Below are 23,797 nucleotides of genomic sequence, written 5' to 3' on the forward strand. Positions count from 1 at the left end.
TCAGCTTGGATCCAGCTCTGGGTCTTGTTCAGTTGAGTTTTGGAGCTTCTCCGTGTTCCAGTTTTTTTCCCTCCATGGTAAAATAAATTGTTTTCTTACACCAAGTCAGAATTTCCCACCATCCAGGGTGATTTCCATCTGGCCTTCCACTGTGCACCTGGGGGAAGAGTCTCTCCATCATCTCTTTCCTTCCTCTCCTCCAGAACTCTCATTATTTCTATTTATTTTCCATAACCTCTCTGTTACTTTCATTTACAGCTCCACTTTTGGGTTGGGATTTTGCCCTTGTCCCTCTTTTCTGACTGATCATTTGCAGTGGAGTTGCAAACTTTTCCAGGGAAATACAGGAGTGAAATACAAAATTTCAACTTGACAAAGGTTGGTGTGATTTATTCTCCTTTCCTGCCTTTTCTCTCCAGACTTGTTCCCTCCTGTATCCCCTTTTCTTTTATCCTCCTTCTGAGTAATTTTTGCAGCAGCTGTGCTCAGTTCTGTTCTAATCTTTTGTTTTTCCCTTGCTTCTAGGTTTGTTCTTTGTATTTTGGTTTTGCAGTTTGTTGCTTTGAGCTTTCCTTGTCCTCGTTTCCCCTCTCCATCCATGGTGTGGCTGTTTCGGGCTTCTCCACATCATCCTGGAACTGTTCCATTGCTGGGTATTTACCTGAAAAATGTTTCCTTTGGGTTGATATTGGCTTAATATTTCCTTTATCTGGCTGATAAACAGAACCCTAAAGATGTAAAATCGAAACATTTTACGTTTGCAAAATGTAAAATCCAAACAACAGCTCTCAGTTGTTTGATTTTTTTTTTTTTTTAGTAAAAATAAGTTAAAATTCAAGTTAAAATAAGTTAAATAAGTAATATAAGTTAAAATTTGTCAACTCAAAGGATGCAAACACTTAATTTGATCTTGTTCTGTTTCCTTTAAAAGGTATTTTTAAGACAGGCTCTGCAGCCATTTCTAGGTCTCTGAAGAAGGCCATATCTGAAATATTTGATTGTAATAAAATGATATCAGATCTTGTAGAACTTCAAATAATCTGTCACATTAAACAGCAAACTGAGAATTGGGGTTCTGTTGTTGAAGTAATACAGTAAAACTAAATATCAGAGCATTGTATTATTATACATGAAGAATAATCCTCTACAGCAGTGGCTTAATGCAGTGTAACTAAAATGAATGTTCCAACTATTTTTTTGGAAAAAGTGCTTTGTGCTTTGCTTTCCATAGGAGAGGCAATGAATGGAGAACTATTCCATTGGCTGTCACAATGCAGAGGCATTTTTTAAAATAATTCAAGGAGGGTAAGAAAATGTTCTGGTCTGAAAGAACAGATTTAGAAGTGCTAAATAGCTTTATTATGTTGTTTAAATGTTTTAATAATGGTGTTACACGATGTTCTGTAAATTTCATTTACATTATAATTGCTGTTACAACGTTAAAATACCATCAATGAGATGCTATTGTGCCTCCAAAATTCAATTATCAGTGTATCTTCTTTTATATCAGGCTTAGCTGTTGTGTTTGCAAATTCTAGATAAAACTCACTCTGCAGGCATCCACAGAGAGCTAAAAGGGAGAGAACAAAGGAAGTGGAAAATTCAGGTATACTGAGAATTTATTTTTATGTGATACAGAAAGGCCATACAAACTTATGTAAAGAGAGGAGACTTCGTCTATGGGTGTTCTTTATGTCCTTCTGAAGGTCTGTAGGGACTTGGCTCTACCCAATAATGATATTTTCTCCCTTCACTAATCCATGCATGTGTTCTTAGATTTGCAAAGAAAGAAATCAAACAGAATTAATATCTTTATTTAAACCCGTCTGTCCCGAGCTAAATTCTTTCAGACTTCCCCTTAACTGCCAGGTAATCAGCAGGCACTTTTCCCGTGTCAGACCTCTCCCCTTCATGTGAATTTTGTGAAGAAAACCCATTTCTCTGTATTCAAAAGCAAAGATTCACTGTAACTCACTGTACCCTCTGCTCTGCATCCTACTGATTATCTCCCCTTGGAGCTGGAGGTGGAATTGTGCCATTTTCACTGAAAATCCAAACTGTAGTCAAATGCCAGCCTCTGTTTGTTGGAGGTCAGGTTTTAAGTCCCTTTTCCTGAAGGATTAAAGAGCTGCAGTTAAGTAGCTCTGGCAGGTGAGTTCAGTGTGCAGCAGCTCTGCTTAAAGCAGAATGCTGAAGGAAAAGTGGCTCTGAATTAAATCAACCTGCATTAGGCACTGCTTTTCCTTTTCAGAATTGAAGGAATTTTCTGCAGAGCATCCCAATAATGTCACTTTATTCCCAGGGTTCTCTGGTGGCTAGTTTTGTCTTTAATTTCTAGGCTGTCACCAAACCTCTGTGCTGGGGGTTAAAGGGGCTCAGCCAGGGCGGCCCAGGAACCACAGAACCTCAGCACAAAGGCTTCTTTTGGGATCCAGCAGCTGCCTCTCCCCGGAGCTGGGGAGAGGCATAATCCATCAAATATCCCTAAAAAGCCCTGAAATGCTGACTGCTGCATTGTCTGACACCCATCCAGCCCCGGGGCTGGCAATCACCCAGCTCAGGATGGAGGGGAATTTGATAAAATTGTTGTTGGCCTCCAGCATTCCCTGCTGGACACCTGAATTCCCGCTGGACATTTTCCTTAACTCTCTTGGCTTTTTCTTTCTCGGGCTCTGGTCGTCCTCAGAAGTTATTTCTCCGAGCTGTAACTTGGAATTTCTCTGTTGGAATTTTGTCCTGTTTGCTAGGACAGCCACACAATTTCAGTTGTTCTTCCCCTTGGAGCATCCACGTGTTTATCAAATGCCTTCTGCTGATTTTCCCAGTATTTTTGTAACCAGTGCTGGTTTTCCTGGGCAGTTTGGAGCCCCACATGCAGCTCTGCTGTCCTGCCTGGAAACTGGGTGATTTGTGGGGAAGGGAATGGTGTGTCCTGCTTTCTTTCAGGGCCTGCCCATCATTCTGAGACTGGTGAATGCATTCCAAGAACCTGTGGGGTCACTGGTGAACTTTTCCTTACGTCTAAATTGTCTCAAAATTTGTGAGATTTCTTCTGCATTTCTCAAAGTATTGGATGTTATGATTGTCTGTCTTTGCTTGAAAAAAAAAAAACAAGTTTTGTGTTGTGTTTTTATCTCTGTCAGAGTAGAAATTGGCAACCAAGGAGCCAGGGTTTGAAACCCTGCCTTGAGCTGAATTTGCTTCATTTACATTTTTACTACACATTTAGTACATGTATTGATGTGGTATTGCATTATTAACTCAGTGATGGGGTAAAGCAGTAAAATGTTGTGTTTTGAATGACATTATACTTTGCTATTTCCAAGACAGCAAGGTTTGAATGTGAGTTTAAACCAGAGTGTCACTGACACATTTCCATGGGGGGTGTGCTTGCTGGTGGGATCAAATACATCCCAGGATTTTGAAAAGCACTGTGACAAATAGATTTATCTAAATGATTTCTCATTTAAAAGTGGGGAAAAAACCCCAAAAACATAGCTGGAACTTGGTTTTGATGTGATTGAGTGTTATTTGGCCAAGCATTGCATTGAAGACTCATTAATTGAGACACTCCTACGCTTTTGTTAATTGTAACCTCTGAGAGATAAATACAGGTAATTAATCACCTCTCAGATTTGGGCCTGACTGTAACACAAAGAACCAAAAACAGAGAACTGCCTCAGTACAAACAGGTTTTCTCCTCAGTACAAACAGGTTTTCTCCTCAGTACAAACAGGTTTTCTACGCAGCACAGGGAGATTTTGGAGTAGCTACCCAGCTAGCAGGGGCAAAATTCTCATTGCACTGAGAACTCTGAGCTAACTTTTTGAAAGGCATAAAATAATAAGGTTGGTTGCAACAGCAGGAAGCTGGACTTGATAATCTGGAAGATTATTTTAAGTCCTATATTCATAAGTTTTAATATGCTGGTGAACGGTGTCCCTGGCTATGGCATAGGTTTGGAACTAGATGTCCTTTAATGTCCCTTCAAACCCCAGCCATTCTGGGATTCTGTGATATATAGGTATATAACTATATATAAAGATGTAAAATGCAATATGATGTGACAGATGCTGTGGTACCACCCTGAGGGACAGGAGAATCACACTGGCAGAGGATGTCAGCTGAAAATCAGCACAGTGAGCTGATCTTTTAATTCTTTTCATTTAAGTAAAATGTAAAAGAAATATCCTGATGAGCTATTTCTTTAGGTGGAGGGCTAAAATATTATAGCGTTCTTTCCCAGTATTTTTATTTTGTTTTATTTATTAATTACCAAATCCTTGCATCTTTTTTTATTTCCTGTTTCTGGTTAAGGTTTGGAGAACCAGAGGGATTTTAGACCAAATGAGGAAGGGGATCAGCCAGGAGCCACTGGTGTGCACGGAGCATCTCCGGCACAGGATTCAACAAAAAGGGAGGAAGGATGAGAATGCCAACCACGCACTTGTCAAATTCTAAACCTGACTCTGTCTGCTCCTACAGGTGCTGGAAGTCCCCTGACAAGCTGACAGCAGACATGAGCTCAGGCAGGAGAGGTTTCTGGCTGGGTGTGAGAAAAAGCCCTTCCCCAGGAGGGCTGCTCTGCCGAGCAGCAGAACAGGGAGCACAGAGAGGTTCTGCCTCCTCTCCATCCCTCATTGTCCAGCTCTGGCCTGGAGAAATCCCTGATGCGGCTTCAGAGCTGCCCCTGCTTGCAGCAGGAGCAGGACTGGAGCCCTCCCTGCTGCTTTTGTGATGCTGTGATGGAGGCAGGTGCAGAATTCACCGAAGAAAAGGGGCAGAGAGAAGATGTCTCCATTGGTGCTGGAGATCATGGGTAATTAGGGAGCTGCTGGAGGCAGGAAACAGCTGCTGGAAGCTCTCCCAGGGCACAGCTCGCCAGTGTTACAGCATGGCAAGAACTCTCAGGAAGACACCGACCTTCAGCAACAGGTGACAAATCTCTGGAGAATAAAATAATCTGAAATACCTTTGGATTTTAAGTAAGAAAAAGGTGTTTTAAGGATTTACCCAAAGGGAAGGAAACATATTTTCAGAGCCACACATTGTTTTGGAACAAAGATGTAAGTCCAGGTCCTTTAGATTTCAATAATTTCAAGCTGACATCTGGAAAGACAAAGGTCACAGCCTTGTGCCAGAGTGGGAATTGGGGATTCAGCAGGAGGAAGAACAACATTTGGTGTAAAAAATGGGTGTAATGACATCCTTTCTATGGGCTAATGGATAGTGAAGGCAGTAGGAGGATTGGAATTGGGATGTGGATTTCACAGTGTTTGTTTCTGTGCCTGTCTGCCTCTTACCCTCCTCTGACGTGAGGCAGAGGTTTCAGAGAGCTCTTAGGAGTGCATCAAGGGTTTAAAATATATTTATGCTGTTATTCCTTGTCTCCAAGAGGTCAAATATTTTCAGATGTCTCCCATGTTAGAGCTGGGTTACCACTAGCACATTCTTGCTCAGAATTTCACCTAGCATTGAACACATTTAATTGATTTTTTTTTAAATTAATACTGATAATGATGTCCTGATTTTGCAGCAGGTTAATTTCCTTTTCTTCTGCAATTTTAATGATGATGTTGGCTACTTTTGCTGGTCACCTGGATAGGATTAAGTACCTGAGCTCACCAGGTGCTTCCTGGGAAGGCAAGGATCTGGGAGGTCACACAACTTTTCAGGGCTGCAGGTGGAGGACAAGGTCCTGTTCTGGCCAGGTGATTGATGGTGCTGCAATGAAAGAGTTTCATCCCTACACTTTGCAGAGAAGGCAGCATTGTCCCAGAAGTGAGCAGGTTAATTTTTATCCTCGTGTTAATTCTGCCCTGACACATTCCTAAAATCCTTTGGGCTCATGCTTAATGGAAACTCATTTGCCCAAAAGAATCATGGCAATGGGTTCAGAAAAGTGGAGAATTATGTAATTCTAGCTGAGCAACAGAGCAGTGGATAAAACCCTGCTGAACTCATAGCAATAAAAGGAATAACCTCTAAGTCTTTAGGGCAGTGGAGCTTCCATGGTAGTGGTTGTGCAATTAGAACCCCTCTCTTTACCTTTCCTTCATAGGGAGTAGGGAGGCAGAAAATTAGGAGTTGATACAGGCTATAAAAGGGAGCCTTCCCTGCTTATAATCCACATTTTTAATCAAACTACAACATTCAGTTTTATTTGCAGGTTACCATGAAGCAGGAGATGGGCATGATTGCCTGGATTTGGTTTCACAACAGGCATGGATGTGTGTCAGCAAACAAAATTGGATATATTTAGTAATGGCTGAGTAAATATTAGCAAATGGATGGTATAATTAAACCAACAGGGTTGCAGCTGATAAGGTCTGATCAAGACTGCTGGGTGGCTGAATGAGACGCTGAAGATTCAGAGATAAGAACTGATGGATGTAATGTTATCCTAATTGAGAAGAGGGGAGCACCTAAAGCATGGAGAAATGAAATTGATGACCTGTAAAACAAGCTGAGATAAAAAAAAAAAAAATAAATCAGCTTGATGGAGGCTTCTGAAGGAGTGCAAGGGACCAGAGAGGGCTGGGCATGTGTTGGATAAGCTGCAGTTTTTCTAATGTTTTTTTTTAAAGATGGTCAGGATAATGTGCAATAATAGTATGTGGCTTAAAGCTTAAGTAACACTTAAAACTTGTGGGATAGAATTTAGTTTTGCATTTATTTTATGGAACTGAGACTGGTTTTTCCTCTCTCCTCACAGATCCCCTGTTTGTGAGTAGCGATGGAATTCTGTGTCCCTCTGCCCCCAGCATCAACCTGGGCTTATGGTGAACTCGTTCCCCTTAGGGGAGGGAGAAATGCTGCTTTGGAAGAGGGAAGGAGGATGAAAACCATGGAATGGAGGTTTGGTAGCAAAGAATCAGCTCTGGGGATCAGGATGGAGCACAATTATTCTCACTTACTGGGTCTTGCTGTCCCAGTCATCAGGAAGTTCCGGAGTTTCTGTCTTAATCAATCAATTCTGCTGGAGATTTGTTACTCCAGGAATTCCATGGCTAAAGTGTTTGAAATGATATAGTTTTTATTATTTAATGTGTGTGCATTGCTGCACAATACAGCCTGCTGTCCATGCTTATGGAGTGATGACTTCAGAGGAGAAAAATCAGAAAAGTTATTTACGGGGATCTGCAGTTCTCTGGGAGGCATTGCTGGGGGGAAACATGTCCTGAGAGGTGAAATTTAGAAAAAATCCTGTTCAGCAGTCACTGCTGAGAGACTTTTCCTTTGAATATTTTCATGTTCTTTCCAGAGTGTGTCAGGAAAATCCACAAACATCAGGAGGAGACAGAAGAGTCCTGTAACTTTATTTGAATAAAGGGACAGAGATTAAATTAAGGGCTCCTCTTCTTACATCTCAATTTGTCCTTACAAACCCTCGTTATAATTAACTCAACCCCTTTGAACAGCCTGGAACATTTGAAACACACCCTCCTGACTTTTCCAAGTGTGGTCCCTGCACCAGGCATGGCAGGTAGATATTGAGAATAAAGCAGAAAATGACACAGGAGCCCGGTAATCACCAGAGGTCCTTGCCCATGGCTACTGATGGCCAAGGTCTTCCAGCCTCTTGTTCCAGCTGAGAATTCCAAATCTCTGGGGCTTTAGAGACTTTGACCCGAGTGGGATGGATGCACCTGTGTCCATCTGTGCTGGCTGCTGTTCCTGTGCTCCTGCCTGGATTTATGGACAGCCAAGTCCAGAGGCAGTGGCTGTGTACTGCCTTTGCAATTGTAGTTTTTGGGGAATTGTCATCACTGGCTGAAGTGGTGAAAGGAGAAGTGAATAAGGGTAAAATTCCAGCAGTAACCAGACCTGTTGGAAAAACCACCAACAACAAAAGGCATTGTTACAGCCCTGGGAAACTTCAGTAGTGGGGAGGATGGAAACAGTGAGTGCTGAGGTGGTGCCACCTCACAGAATGGAGAAAATCTCAGGTTATTTCAATAGTGGAGAAAAGTCAAAGCTGTAGGAGAAGAGAAATCCAAACTGGGAACATCCTGACAGTGTAATTCATCTATTCCAATCAATCCATTTAACTGTCTTTCCTGTTATTTATGGTGGTGCTCCTGGAGATTTATAGTGCTCGTCTAAGATTGCAAAGCTTCATCACAGAAACCAGACACAAAAAAAGGGGGAGAAAATAAAGGGAAAAAAAAAAAAAAAGATTCCCTGGAGAGGTTTTTATAAAATCTTCCTCTGTAAACACCTTTAGGTTTGGGATTTAGAGAAAACTAGCTGGGAGAGCCACAAAGACACAAGAGCACAAAAGGGATGCGACGGAAGGAAGGAAGGGCAGGAAAACAACCCAAAAGTGATAAATGGGGAAAATGTGAAGAGAGGGTTTGCTGGATGTGGAAGTGCCAAGGCTGTACAGAGTTTCTTGAAGGGAACTGAATAGGAAATGTGCTTTTTTTAGGGGCAGACAGTGCGCTGGGGGTAGTGCTAAAGCAGAGACCCCTGAGCCCAGCCACTTTCCCCTCTGGATGTGGGGAAGGACAGCCTTGCTTGACACTGGAAATTTCAGCTCCAGAAAGTTTAAAACATAAAAGTAATATTAAAGCCATTGCCCTGTGGTTTGTTATGCCTTACTGAATCCTTACTGAGTGTTGGAATTCTATAAAATCTCCCTGCTGATTTAAATCCACACAATTCTCTATCTTTAGAGCTGTTATTTTGGTTTAATTTTGGTTAGTAATTACAGGTAATAGCTTGAAGGCAACTGGAGAGGAAGAAATAATTCAAAATGTGCCCAAACCACATTTTTAGGGAAAATAATTCTACAAACTGAATGTATTCATTGAATGAATACATTTTTCATACATTCCTGATGGAATTTGATGAATTTTCTCAGCTGTCCCTGACCTGTATTTTAATTTAAATATGTATATCTCCTGCAGACTGCCTAAAAATTTTCCCAAACCATCTACTTGTTGCAGTTTCCAGGTTACTGGGCTTTACTTCCTGCTTTACTTAGTGCTAAAATCAAATTTTTGCGTTCTGTAGCAGTGAAATGCCTCTGCTTTGCATCCTTGTGTGGGCTGCAGGGAGCAGCAGGGGCAGTCAAGCACTTTGGGACCTGATGCTTTGTTAAAACCTGACTTGATAGTTTAATTCCAGGCAGCAACAGCCTGGATTAGATGGGTGTAGGATGGAGATTCCACCTTTCAAATAGGACTTAGGGTGATTTTTCCACTTGGTGCTGCTGGGGCCGCAGGAGGAATTACCCAGACCTGCAGTGGGAGACTTTATTGGTTCAGTTTTTTGGGTTTTTTTCCTTGTGAAAAGGGAGATTCTTTCCTCTTTATCTTTCATTATTACAAAAGACTGGAAGTTTTCACAGGCAGGTATAAATAATCCCTATATAGAGGGTTTCTGCCCTTTGTTTGTTTGGAGCTTGGTCAATTTGCTTGAAGTCAAGAAGGAAAAACTAAGAGAAAAACTGTTCCCCAGTTTGGAGATGATGCCTCGGATAACTTTGATTTTTCCTTTTAAGAGAGTGAAAAGGTGAATATTTGGCCCCAAATGCTGTAACTTGCTTGTTTCACCTCTGTTATTCAGATTTCTGGGTCCTTGGCACTCTAAATTCTGGAACTCAGCCTTCTCTTTAGCATCTCCTCCTGTATTTAAGTGCATCCATGGGATTTACAGGCACTGAATCCTTACAGAACCCTCTTGCACACAGAGTTAGATGTAAAGCAAGAAGTTCAGATAAACAGAAATACTTTTTGGCATTCCCCTGAGGACATTGCAAACCCACTGGAAATTAAATACTGATTTTTTTTTCTTCTCTACTGCTTCCTTTTCTTCTTCAAGACCTCTTTTGCTTTCATGACTGTCCCTTTAGTAAACAAAAATTAGCATTTCTTACCCAACCTTGTTAATACTCATATTTAAATTTTCCAAGGAGGTGCTTGGAAAATTTACTTCAAATCACGAGCTGCTTGTGCAACAAATTTAGCCTAAGCTCTAGAAGTGAAAATTATGTTCAGGTTGTTAAGGCATCTAAAATTCTTACAGAAAATTAGGCTAAATTAATGAATCTTTGTAGAAAATATATATTGATATATTTTAGCTTTTGGTTTTTGGAATTAAGTAGTAATTTACAGTTTTAACAGTAAAATAATCTGGTATATTTGCTAAATAAAACCAAGTGATATATGATAAATATATAAATGATCTGAGGTCTTTTCAGATCTGTTCCTGAAAGTTCTGGTTTGGGGGTTTAAAAAGTAGTTTTGGAGGTCTTTATATCAAGTAACATCAAGATTGCAAAGTAAAACACTGAGAAATGCAAAATTCACATTGGTTGAAAAAAATTAGAAAAAAATCAGTCCTTTCCTGCAAACGCAGCATAATCTAAGATATGGCACATACAAAAGGCACCCTGTTGGATAGAACTTTTAATTTTTGCTGTGGGTTCTGGGAGCAGTGAGAACATACAGGCAGAAAGATGCCGTTCTCTCCCACATTCCTTCTTTAAGGGAAGATTTTTTTCCCCAATATCCAATCTCAACATCCTCTGCTGAAACTTGAGGTCGTTTCCTCTCCTTCTGTCCCTTGTTTCTTGGCCCCTCCTGGCAGGAGCTGTGCAGAGCCACGAGGTCCCCCCTGAGCCTCCTTTTCTCCAGGCTGAGCCCCTTCCCCAGTTGTTCCTAAGTACATCAAAAGCAATAAATTTAAATATGTAAGAATTAAGACCTGAAGTAGAGCAGAAAAATGTATTGCTCACCCCTACAGATACACGTGGCCTTATACACGTGTATTATTTTACAAAAATAAAAGAGGGTCATGGAAATGAAAAGTTTCTTTTGTCATTATGATGATGATGATGATGTTGGATATTAAATTCCTGAATGAACCAAATCCCAAGAGTTCTAAATGTTCAATGTGCTCTAGGTTTTAATTTCTCTTATAAGTGTTGTGTGAAAAGGGCAGCTGCCTGTGATTTATGGGGAATATTTATGTGTGGTCTCGTTCTGTGGAAGGATGGTCTCTGCACGAGTTCAGAAAATGATGTTTTGCAGAGTGAGATAAAGAATGAATTTGTTTACTGTTACATGGTAATTTACAGTTAAATTGGAAACTGCTGTTATTTGATTGGAAGTTAATAAAAGAGAATATTGCCTACTCAAATGATCAGAAGAAACCAGAATTGAAACAAAGGAGAAAGCTCTGTATCTCTTTCTACTCTGAGCTTTTGAAAAGGCTTTTAAAATATTCCATGGAATTAAAAGGAGATAAATCTTGCTACCCTGATAATTGCTAGCTTTTACAAACAATCTGGGAATACTAAACCCAAGGGACCTGATGGGGAGAAAGATGGCAAATATGCAATTTTCCTTTTGTTTACTGCCTATTTATTCATTTCCTTTGGTGTTTTGTACTTTCTGTTCTATTGATTAGCATAAAGGCAGCTTTAGGGAGAGCATTCTGTTCCTGCCTTCCCTCTGGAAAGGGAGCCTGGCTGTAGCAGCATTCCAGAGGGGAAGGCTGGAACAGGCGCATGGGAAAAGACAGAAAGGAGGAATCAGCACAAAAAATCTCTCCCACCAAGATAAATTGAGACCCATAAAATGCTGAGGATATAAAGGTTGGTGTAACCTTAATTATTAAAGGTGATTTGCTGAGCAGGGAGGTGGAGGAATTTATTAGGACAGGGCTTGTGCAAGGAGCACACCTTGGATTTCACACCCTGGTGTAGCCCACAGGAATTTATTTCCTTACATTGCCCTTACAGATGTAAAACCATTCACCTGCTTTCCACCGTGGAATTTTCCATGCCATCTGCATCTCTAATCAGGAAGGCACTAATTAGGTGTGAAAACACCTCAAGCCAGCTACTACTGATGAAATTTCCCAAAAGAGAAGAAGGATTTGATGGATCATCTCTTGTTGTCATGTGTTTGTTGTCCCATTCCACCTCAAGCTACAGGTCCTTTTCTTGCCTGTAGAATTTTGCAGCAGATAATATGAAAATGTATATAAATATATTTGTTTAGTTGAGGTGTTAGGGCATGGGATGGACTTGAAGATCTCTTCCAACCTAGTAATTCTGTGAATTCTGTGAAAGATAAAATAATATAAAATTTGCAAATTGCTGATGGAAAGGATTCCCCATTTTATGGCTGTTACCTACATTGCACCCACATTTTGCTATGAAAAAAAATCACCCCGTACTATTCAGTAAGAACTTTTTTTGCTGTCAAGTAATGGTATTAGTTTTTGTAGGACCTTTGGGTTTTGTTACCTTTGTTCCAGATAGAGAATTGGGAGTTTTTTTTCCCAGACATCTAGAAATCTCAAAGTTGAGCCATGTCTTAGATGGTAAGCCTGGTAGATAACATGTTCTTAACTGCAGGACTAAATTCCATGTCACCTGTGCTTGTTTTAGTAGGAATAGTTAAGAAATTTGACGCATGGTGTGGGTGAGGTGGCTTCTTGAAGTGACAGGGACACAAGTGAGTGCCCTGTGTGGATATTTCTGTTTTCTATGCCTTTAAGCCTGCCTAGGTTGGTCATGTTTAAGTTTATACACGAGCCAAGTCTTACCTGAGCTGCTCCTGTTAAATTCAGAACTCCTGATGCTGACAACAGACACTTTTTTGTCATTTCTTGTCACCTTTCACTACCCACAGTTTCACCTTATAGTTTTCAGAAGTTTGCAGAAGAACTCTGATAAAATGGAAGCATTCAAAAAGTAAACTGAGATCATGTGGCTGCTTCAAACAGAGGTACTGCGGCAGGCACATTCTTCTCTCTCTTGGGATTTTTTCATAGAGCAGCACAGAGAGAAGAAAGAGAAAACAATTTCTATTTCTGCTCCTTGTTTTTCCCATGTGGAATGTGTTTGGAGAATTGTTCACCTGGGGTGATTGCTTGATTGGATTCTGGTGAGGATCGTTTGAGCCTGATGGCCAATCCAATCCATCTAGACACTCAGAGAGGGCCAGGAGTTGTGAGTGAGTTAGATATGGGAGTTAGAACGAGTAGGTTTGTAGTTTTAGTATCTCCTTTAAACAGTATATTAATATATTATAGTATAGTTGTAATAAAGAAATCATTCAGCCTTCTGAGCTGGAGTCACACATCAGCATTTCTTCCCACCGGGTTCACCTGCGTTTACAACAGAGGCACCCCCTAATGCAGATACAACATAGTGTTTGAAATACAGAAATATGTGAAGAACATACAAAGCCTCATTTTGGTTCCCCCAGCATTGCTGGGATGTTTGCATCCTTCTGTTGTGATTCTCCACACACAAATCCCTGTTGCTGCTCTTGGAGATGCTTTAAGAATTGAAATACATTTGTGAAGCTTTTCCTTTGCTGTTGAGCACCAAACTAAGCTGGGGTCGATTTTGGTTTCTGCAGTTTCTCAATAATCATGAAGGTTGTGTTGCTGTGAGGGGGAACAACTGGGAAAATGAAATACAGTGACACTTCCCGAAGCCAGATGTGAGTTTCTATCAATGCTTTTATTTTTGCTTAAGGAAACAAAAACCACAAGCAATGAGGAAACCATTAAAGGTGATAGTCCCTTCTCCCTCTGCTTCAACTGATAATTAAAAATTGTTGTTTTTACAGGTGAAACTGTTTTCAGCAGTGCTACTGAGAAGGCACAGAAGACATCAGGTGTAATCACAGAGCAGAGATGAGCTTTTGCTTTTTTTTTTTTTTTTTTTTTGATAATCCAAGTCTATGTATTAAAATGCACATTTTGATTTTAAGAAACCCGGAGCAACATTGTAGAAGTTTAATACAAAACAGTAGTAAATATGCAAAATACAGGTGATAAGCAGAGCAGTGAGGCAAAAGGAAATAATATAAACGTTGATTCTTAAAATATAATTCTTTGTAATTCTTGGCTTCCCCCAGCTCTGGGTGTAATGCACTGCCAGTCTGATCAGGGCAACAATGAGATGGTGGAATTTAATTAACAAAGCATCAAAAAGGAGATGGCACAGGGAGGCCTGATATCTGCATTAATATGAATCAACCAGGTTGTGTTTGAGGAAAATGAGGTTAAAAACACCACAGCTTTGTGATATACAGTACTTCTTCAGTGAGAGGACTTCTCCCAGGTGGGTACATCCTCTTTCAGCACAGACATTTCTGGGAGATCTCAAACAGTAACATGAAATTTGAGATTACAGTACAGCTGCAAACACAGAGTGAACCTTTGGTTAAATGCAGGTTACACCCTGGGTGCAGATATCGGGCATTTCACCAAGTTCCTGGAGAGATTTTGTCTTTTCACCCTGCCATATTTATTCAGAAGTTGGGTAAGAACCATTGGATAGAGTTGTTTGCACATTTCATTGATCTGCATCAGCACCCCTTAAAGAATAGATCAAAACTAAGAAATCTACATAGGACCAACAGAGCAGAATTATTCAAGTTCAGTGAAATATTACAAAAAACAAGGTTTCCTTTTTAGGAAAACTCAGCTATGGTAAAAATATCTACTACAGTGCACTGCACTGTAATAAATATTCAACATAAATTAATAATTTACAAGTACCTGAGCAAGTATACAGAGCACCATAGCACAGCACAGCACCAAAGGCAGTAGCTCAGAATTCTTAAAAATAATGCTGTTTTTAACATTAAAAATTCTAAGTATTGTCATAGAAATGAACTCCAGCTGGAGTTGAAAGATAGTGCAAACTTCTGTCTTCACTTTTAAAAATAAAGGTGTCAGGTTTTCCCCTCATTTCACATCCATAGTGTTGCTGGACCTGGATACCTGTGGTGGATGCTTGGGAGCAGGTCTGGTGGAAAGAAAGAAAACAGCAAATTGTTACCTAATCTCCACTTCTCTGGGTGCTCATCAATTTTGTACCTGATCAAAAATGTCAGCAATGTTGCAGAATTCCAGGTGATCACCAAAAGCTGTAGGAGTCAGCTTGAAATGTTGTTGCCTTCAGAATATCTGACTAGAATGGACAGCCAGGAGTTTAATCAAAGTTTCTCTGTGCAGTATTTTTGCTATAATATAGGAGACTATATTTATTGTATTTTTAATGTTTCTGAGCACTTAAGTACTTTACTGGTAGAATTCTTGTAGCTTAAAACACCACTTTTATCTTCCTTGGAGCTCACTTTATTCACAGGAACTTGAGGAATATTGGGTACCAAAACAGCATTGACTAAACCCACTAACACTGGGTGCAGTTATTCCACTTCCTGATTATTTTTTTTTAGACATTATATTTTTGGAGTGCACAATTTCTATACTTTTTGAATCTTTTGGGTATTATTATCAGATGATGTCAACTGATGTTTCCTTGGGAAATGGGTGATCAGGAAATCATGTTTTTAGTGGCCGATTTTAACGGCATTCAGTCCTCAGCCTGATTCAGATGGGGGGTCTGAGGAGAAAATTCATTATTTATTGGTTAGTTTTGTAAATATGCAGCCAGGTGTTTACAGTCAAACCTTCACAGGTATTATAAACGCTCATATTCTGTGGGAGTCAGAGCAACTGTGCTGCTGCACTCCCAGTGAGAAGCAGCGTGATAAGTAAAATTAGAGATGGAAATTATGTTGGAAGTGGTTGTTGCAGCAGTTCCTTGAGCCATTTTAGCCATGTTGCTGCTGAAGTGCTACCATCCAGGTGTTAGGATTGATACCTTTTTAGGACTATCTAAAACCAGAGGCTAGACAAAATTAAGGGAATAAAAAGGGGTTATATTTATTGCAGGGCCTGCAGGTACATTTAGGGCAGATGAAGACCCCCAGGGGCCACACCCAGAAATGGATGATAGGTCATGGGATTTCCCACTTTAATAAGTTTGGTTCACTTGCATATTGGGCATTAATATTCCAATTACAGCTTCAGGTAATGAAGTCATTCACCTCAAGTTGTCTCCCCCCAAAACTCACATTTGTTTACACTTCTGGGGCCTGAGGCAGTGAGGTGTCCTTGATTGCCAGGCCTGGAGAGGAATTGGTGTGTCTGCCCAAAATGGGGGAGCAGCAGCTGGCATGTATATGGAGTTAGGAGTTAAACACTGCTGCGTGGCAGGATTACAAACACGTGGAAAACACACAAGCTAAAATCCCAAGGCACCAGGATGAGGACTGACCTGGCAGGGGTGGCGTGGGGCAGAGCCTTGGCGTGTCCGGCGGGGCCCTGGCGCGCTCGGCCCAGGGGGTCAGCGGGGAGAGGCTTCCGAGGGGCGCTGGGCTTGGGGGGCTCCTGCGGGAAACACGAGCTCCTGTCAGTTCTCAGAGGGGCCATCACACCCTTCACACAGCCACAGCTGAGGTGAAGTCATAGGATCGTGGAATCGCACACTGGCTTGGCTCGGGAGGGACCTTAAAGCCCATCCAGTGCCACCCCTGCCATGGGCAGGGACACCTTCCACTGTCCCAGTGATGCCTTGAGAGGCTGCCTGGAACAGGGTTAAAGGAATAAAGAATAAAGACTTAAAGAATAAATGCTGCTAGACAGAGTTAAAGGAATAAAGCAGGGATTTGTTAAAAGCTCTCACAGGACACACCTTGGGCAGCAGAAGAGCCCAGCCATGGCTCCACCCAAGATGGACAAGGAGTCACGAGTTCTCACACTTTTATAAGTTTTGGTCCTTTTCCATATTGGGGTTAATGTTGAAATGTTGTTGCTTTCAGAATATCTGACTGGAATGGACAGCCAGGAGTTTAATCAAAGTTTCTTTGTGCAGTATTTTTGCTAAAATATAGGAGACTATATTGATTGTATTTTTAATGTAGATGGACCCAAGATGGACAGCGTGTCATGAGTTTTCACACTTTTATCACTTTTGGTCCATTTCCATATTGGGATTCATTGTCCAATTCCAGCTCCAGGTTATGCAGTCCCATCCTCCCAAATTTTCTCTCCTCAATTCCCTGTTATTTGCACTTTTTGGGGCTGAAGCTGCAGCGGTGCCCTTGGTTCTGGGGATGGAAAAGAATTGTTCTGTGTGACTGAACTGTGAGGAGAACTTGCCAACACTTTGTATGAAGTTCAGAGTTATATCCTAATGCAGTACAGAATCTGGAAAATATGAAAGCTAAAACTTAAAGTATCACCAGGGTGCTCCAAGCCCCATCCAGCCTGGCCTTGGACACTTCCAGGAGGCAGCCACAACTCGGGACAAAACTGAGACCTCACCCCCCCCTGACAATTTATTCCTAACACCTAATCTAAACCTAAACTGTAGATATGTTATGACCAGAAAAGTTTAAATGAGTAAAAAAGTAACCTACTTTTAATAAGCTGCCACTCTAATTTTAAACCAATGATTTAATACTATATTTTCATGATTTTATGACTTTTGATTCTTTGCTCTAGAACTGCAGGGTGCACCTCTACTGGACTCAATGCTTAATTGGTGGTAAATGGAAACAGCAAAGATTCAATAGATAACTTTGTAGAAGCAGTTCTATAGAAAGGTGGGAATGCTTGCCATTACTTTAAAATGGAAATTCAGATGGCCACAAAACCAAACTGGCCCAGTCTGGTTTGGATTGGGAGCATCTGTGGAATTTTTTTTGCTGTGCTTTCATTCTGTGGAATTAAAGGCTCCATTAATAAAGAACAGAAGTCATCTGCTGTCAGGCTGGGCCAGTGGCTCCTCTGGGTGGTCCCTGCAGCCCTGCAAAGAGGGAAGCTTGGCTGTTTGTGCTCCTCGTCATGGAGAGCTGGGACACATTAAGTGGCTTGCTCAGGGCACACAAATCTCTCCAGTTTATTCCCAAACTCACTTCAGATCTTTCTACTACTGGAGCTGCAGAGCCACGCTTTTCCCAAGGAATTTTAGTCCTTATTTTTAGTTTGCCATAAGTATCATTAGTAAAGTTAAAGGAAACAAAAAGAGCTTACAATCATAATCTGATTAAAGATCCTTTGAAAGATGTGCTCCAAACAAGCAATCAGAGCATGAATTGCTCCTGAATAAAGTCCAACTTTTCATTATTTGTTTTGAACATCCCTTTGTTTTTTTACTTTCCATGGCAAATATTTGCTCTTTCAAGAAGGAAATGCAGATTGATTATCCACAGGCATTTTGATAAGGAAGAAAACACGTGAGCTTAAGCAAATCTCATATATAATAAGTTCAAATTTGCCACAAACTACATTTTAAAGTTGCATATAATGTCCACCCTCTGTTTAATTCTCTGCATAACAAGTACTAGTGTTGGTGGGTACACAGGCCCAACTCCTGATTTATTTATTCATTCATTTCCCACTCAAAATGTCCTCAAGTTAAACTGTCCTTAAGGAGGAAGCAACCAGGTGTTCTGACAGAAAGTATAATGTGGCAAGCTGATAGGAAAGGGTAAATGAAAGAAAAAAATTAAAAATGGAGGGAACTCTGATAAAAATGGAGCTGGAGAATAAATGGTGGCTGAGATAAAGCAAAATGGAGCAGCACTTGATAGAAAGGAGATGCCACCAGGAACACGCAAACTTAGGAAGAGAGGAAAAGCCCTCTGAAGAAATAAATCCTATCCCCCAGACTGATTACAGGAGGGTCTTCTCTATTCTGTCTGTGCCACAGGAGAATCCAAACTTTGTGTGCTAACTCGTGTGGGGCCCTGCAGAGCCTTTGATGTGTTGGGAATCTGCAGCACAGCTCACAGTACCACCACAGCTCTGCTGCCCTCATTCCTCTTCCTCCACTTCTTCCCCTACAAAGCTTCAGCCCTTCATCACAAAGAGTTTAGGATGGATTTCTTTGTCCATTTTATATCCACAACCTGGCATTTAATGCATTCAGGCCCTGCTTGGGGAAGTGTTGTTTTAAATATTGGAATGAAAAACACAACTCTCATACTGAGCAGCTCCAAAGACATCAGGTGCATGAAATTCCAGGTTTTTTCCACTGATTTTTAAAGAAGAAAGTGAAAGCCCTCTGTGTCTACAGCCAGGCTGAGGTGACACAGGAGAGATATTCCCAGGATAACTGGGGCAGAAGGAGCAGGATCTGAGCTGAGCTCGGTTTTACTGAGGAAAAAGTAAAACCACTTCTTGAAGTGGTAAAATTTTGAAGTAAAAAAGTTCTATTTCCTGGCATTAGCATGAGCTGTAAAATATGAGATATATTTTGGTAACAAGAGGATGAGAGTGTCAGAGGCACCAACTAAATGCTAAAAGCAGCAAAATCAAGGGGAAGATATCAAATCCAAATGCCTGGACTGAAACCATGGCTAAGATAAACCTGCACTGTTCCCTTGATTCACATGGGGCTCTGCTGATTTATACTGACTGTGAATCTGGCCCATAAATAAAGACTGTTTGCCTTGCAAAAGCATCTGAAAGAAGGAAAAGCTGTTTTTCCATCAAAAGAGAATTAAATATTAAACTTGGCAAGAGCTAATTAGCTGAGGATTTCCTGTTCGGTTGATTGGTTTGGTTTATTTCGTGTTGTCTTTGGTTTTTAACTATTTTACTTACAACTGAAGGGAATTTTATATAATTTACAGCACCATCCTGCAGTACTGAGCATCTGGATGAAATCCTGAGTGTAGCCATGATTTTTCAAGTCCTTCCTCTTGCTGACCTTCTGGTTATGCTTCCAAGAGAGGGCTGAAGCAATACATGAAGTAGGATCTATATTTATTATCCCAAACTATTCTTAAGCTGGTTTATTACTTCTAAGCTTAGAGGGGAAAAATTAACTTAGGAATGAAAGATTTTCTCCCCACAGAGTGTGTTTTTGGGTCACTCTGATATAAAAACTAGCTGTTTCTGACAACATTGAGGTTATGATATAATTTTGAAAGAATCAATTCTTGCTCATTCTTTAGGCTGCCTTGAGCTGATGCCCTGTTTGTGTTCCATGCAGACACTGAAAATGGTGATATTTTGCTTGATGAAGGAACTGTCACAATTAATTTGAGCTGCCAAGCTGAAAAGCTTTTTGGCAGTTTCAGATCTGTCAGACTTTGCTAGTGATAGTACTGCAGGTCTGGTATTCCACCTGGCAGTTTGGGTGGCATTTGGAGCACAAGGATTTAGGAACATGAGCTGTAGGGGAGCACTGGGATGCTGTGATGTGCAGTGAGGCTGGGGCAGGTGCAGATCCAGTGTCAGACTGACAAATGGTTCCTTTTCTTTTTTCTTGGAAAGCCTTTTCTCCATCCATATTTTGCTCAAGAAACAGAAAAGCACTTGCACTTGAAAGCTTCCCCATGACCACTGTGAATTGTGCAGAATGTTAGAGAATAAAAGAAAATGAAGAATGAGACCACTGGAGCTAAAGACAAGCAACAGGAATCAATATTGCTTCTGATTCCCTACAAAATTTCTTTCAGAATGAATCAGTGTTCTTTACTCCCCTGGAAAAGAAAATGACTGGGAACATGGAAAAGGGAAGACAAAAAAGCAAATAAAACACTGATTGCACTGAAGTTGGTCTAACCTGAGTGATACAATGTTGAGACTTAGAAAAAATCTAATCTAGAAACACTTTATTTGTTGCCACAATGGGCAGGGACACCTTCCACTATCCCAGGCTGCTCCAAGCCTGGTCCAACCTGGCCTTGGGCACTGCCAGGGATCCAGGGGCAGCCACAGCTGCTCTGGGCACCCTGACAACTTCTCTGGGCAGCCTCTCTCATCCCTCTTTATTTCTGACATTTTTCCAATCCCTTTTCAAAGCCCTGCACTCCAGCACTGTCTCAGAGCTCTCTCCTCCCATCCACCACCAGGAAAGGGTCTCGAGAAGCTCTCGGGGCTCCTGCAGGTGAAAGCCTGGTGCAAACAACACTTACTTCATTTTAACCTCACAGCACACCCAGAACAGGAACAGCCTGGGTGCTTTGCTTAGAAACAGTCACTCCACAAGTGCCACCAAAAGGGAGCAGCCAGTGACAAGAAAAGGCACTGTTTAATACAGACAGCTTCATCTACCCTGTCTGTCACCCTGAGATGCATCTTATTCAAAAATAAAAAATAAAAAATATTTACCATGTCTACTTAAACATTGCAGTGTCTGCAGGAAATAAACAAATGTGTGTCTGCAGGAAATAGTGGTTTTCAGGCCTGTGCCCTGGAAAAACAGACTGTGCTTCATGCAGCCCTTGGCAGGGCAGAAGCACATCAAGCTAAGGCACCTTTTGCTCTTGCACATCACATCTGCAACGTGACTCCTTAAACTCTCTCTCTGTGCTTGGCACCTCACTAACAAACTGTGCAGCTCCTCTCTGCTTGGGCTGGAGAGATGTGCTTGCCTCTAATGTGTTTGTTCTGCTGTCTTTTGAGTGGTGAAGGCAGAGTTCAGGATCCTAAATTTTAGGATCACAGCTCCACTTGCCACAAAGCAATTTTCTACAGCACAGTTCTAAACTAACACAAAGCATAAAGGAAACACTGTGGGAAAAGGGCAGAAGGAAAGATGAGAAAACACTTCATTTCTCTAGACACTCACAGAGAAAATACTACACAGAAGAGAATCAGAGGTTACCTGGGAGAACCTCAGTGAAGGATTAGCTGGCAGGGGTCTCTCAGGCCCAGCTTGGTGGCCTGGCAGCTGGGGAAGGGGTGGCAGGACTCTCTGGGGTGTTTTTAATGGTGGCACTTCATGTGTCTTTACAGGGTTGCTGATGTCGATGATCTGATACGGCAGCGGCCGCCTCGGGCCATCTCTCTGGGAAAAATCATACTTAAAGTCATACATTTCAATCATCCACCAAAGTTACACATTTCAATCATCCAACCAAAGTTATACATTTCAATCATCCACCAAAGTTACACATTTCAATCATCCACCAAAGTTACACATTTCAATCATCCACCAAAGTTACACAATTCAATCATCCACCAAAGTTACACAATTCAATCACCCACCAAAGTTACACATTTCAATCATCCACCAAAGTTACAGATTTCAATCATCCACCAAAGTTATACATTTCAATCATCCACCAAAGTTACACATTTCAATCATCCAACCAAAGTTACACATTTCAATCACCCACCAAAGTTACACATTTCAATCATCCACCAAAGTTACAGATTTCAATCATCCACCAAAGTTACACATTTCAATCATCCACCAAAGTTACACAATTCAATCATCCACCAAAGTTATAGATTTCAAGAGCTGGCCCAGAATCACAGGATGGTTTGGTTTGAAGGCATATAAGGACCAAACCATCCTTAAGGACCAGCATGTTCCAACCCCCTGCCATGAGCAGGGATACCTCCCAGCAGGAAGCTGCAAGCCCCATCAAGTCTGGCCTATTGCTACTTTAAAATCCATGGTAGTCCCTTGCTTTTCTCTCCTAGAGACAAAATTATTTCTTTTTTTGCACAGGACATCTCCACCTGAATTCAATGTGGAAGCCATAAATGAATTTTGAAGCCTACATCCTCTCCCATTTTACTCAATGTTAGTCCTACATGATATTAATTTCATGCAATTATTGTATTATAATAAATCATTTCATTGAGATCCAAAATACATGAGACATTTTTTGGTTTTCCCCCACTTTTTAAAAAAAACTAATTATTTAGGGACTCACTTTTTGGATGGCTGTATTTTGTGGCTTTGTGATGGGGTTTTTGCTAACACATATGGTATGAATGTGATTTGGCTCAGATGAACTGGAAGGTCTTGCTGGACTCACAGACCTGCAATACAAACATTAAATTGTTGAACACAATGTTCTGCTTTGTAACATTTTCTTAAACAGAAGCCTCTTTTCAGAATGGGATTTTGCAAGGACTTTCTGCCTGGTTATAGTAAACAAGGAAAGTAAAAATTGTCTAGCACTCCTGCAAGAATAAAAATAAATATTGATTTTTTAGAAACCAGTAGTCTGTTAAATTAGCTTCTGCAATCTGTGGAAATGCAGCTTTGTAACACCCAGGAGACTATTCTAATGAATCTAACATTTAAACAGTAATGACCTCAAATAGGAAAGTTTCAGCTCACTCAGCTGAGCTTAGATAAAAGGCCACACAGTGTAATGAAACTGTTTCAGGCAAATGAAAATAAAGACAATACTTCCATTGCTGCTTAATTTTTCATCCCAAAAGGAAAGAGGGATATATTCAAACCAATACCTGTGTTATTTACTGCCTATCAATGAAATTAAACCAACCCAGGGAAAACACTACTGATAATGGTGAATATTTTTTGTCAAGGCTGGCTCTTCCTAACACATTCGCAGTGATGACAATTGCTGTTTTTACTGCTTCCTTTCCTTAATATCTATTGGAATATAATTAGGGAAAATGGGCATACCTTAATTTCTCTATTGTTGTCTTCTTGCTTGTAAACAACCACCTCATGAAAGTCTTCCTTTTGAGGTACAGGATTGATCCAGCAAAGATAAGGCACAGGATGGTAATCAACACTCCTATGGTCAAACTCTTATTGTCTGCAAAAAAATCACATGGTGTTAACTTCTTCCTAGGGCCTGCTCACTGCCTCACCAGGGTTTCTTTGCTATCTTCAAAAAACAAAAATCTTTCAGTAGTGAAATCGTGATGGGAAGCTTTGTCATGGAAATAACCATGCTGTCATAATTTCAGTATTGCCACCCACTGCAGCATCTGGCATGCAGAGAAGAGAATTCATTTTGGTTTAGAACAGTATTGTTCGTATGAAAACAGACATTATTTCCCATTGAGATTTAGTTTATACATGTACTTGTGAGGAGACTGCTTGTCCTGTCATGTCCTCAGACATAAACCAGAAATATCTCTTTGAGGTCACTAATGTTCCAACACTCTGGGGAAAAATTGGCACGGAATAATGAAATCCTGTAAAATTAACAATGTGTGGAAATAATTCATTCTGAGGCTG

General features: G+C 40.8%; 1 protein-coding gene and 2 long non-coding RNA genes across 6 annotated transcripts in view; 2 read left to right on the top strand and 1 right to left on the bottom strand.

Moving 5' to 3' along the window:
• Window positions 1–5,194: 5,194 nt before the first annotated feature.
• On the top strand, window positions 5,195–13,862 carry LOC137478436 (uncharacterized). 2 transcript variants are annotated; one of them, XR_011001560.1, is made up of 4 exons: window positions 5,195–5,789; window positions 12,244–12,339; window positions 12,651–12,746; window positions 13,386–13,862. It is a non-coding gene; the product is annotated as an uncharacterized lncRNA (long non-coding RNA). The 2 variants fall into 2 exon arrangements; XR_011001559.1 differs by having other exon boundaries at window positions 5,611–5,789; window positions 13,599–13,862.
• ADAM12 (ADAM metallopeptidase domain 12) overlaps window positions 13,471–23,797 on the bottom strand; it is a 178,800-nt gene continuing 168,473 nt past the window's right edge. Inside the window, exons 19-23 of one of the 3 annotated variants that reach the window (XM_068198304.1) lie at window positions 23,234–23,369; window positions 22,509–22,617; window positions 21,449–21,631; window positions 16,103–16,215; window positions 13,471–14,785 (exon numbers count right to left, since the gene is read on the bottom strand). In XM_068198304.1, coding sequence (XP_068054405.1) covers window positions 14,725–14,785; window positions 16,103–16,215; window positions 21,449–21,631; window positions 22,509–22,617; window positions 23,234–23,369 — 602 coding nt within the window. In that variant the 3' untranslated portion in view covers window positions 13,471–14,724. Of the gene's footprint in view, window positions 14,786–16,102; window positions 16,216–19,281; window positions 20,182–21,448; window positions 21,632–22,508; window positions 22,618–23,233; window positions 23,370–23,797 lie in introns of those variants that run through there. The other 2 variants (XM_068198305.1, XM_068198303.1) reach the window with 2 other exon arrangements.
• Window positions 16,522–18,780, top strand: LOC137478440 (uncharacterized). The gene is made up of 2 exons (XR_011001564.1): window positions 16,522–18,148; window positions 18,423–18,780. It is a non-coding gene; the product is annotated as an uncharacterized lncRNA (long non-coding RNA).

Source organism: Anomalospiza imberbis, chromosome 8 (genome assembly GCF_031753505.1).
Source record: "Anomalospiza imberbis isolate Cuckoo-Finch-1a 21T00152 chromosome 8, ASM3175350v1, whole genome shotgun sequence".
Lineage (NCBI taxonomy): Eukaryota > Metazoa > Chordata > Aves > Passeriformes > Viduidae > Anomalospiza > Anomalospiza imberbis.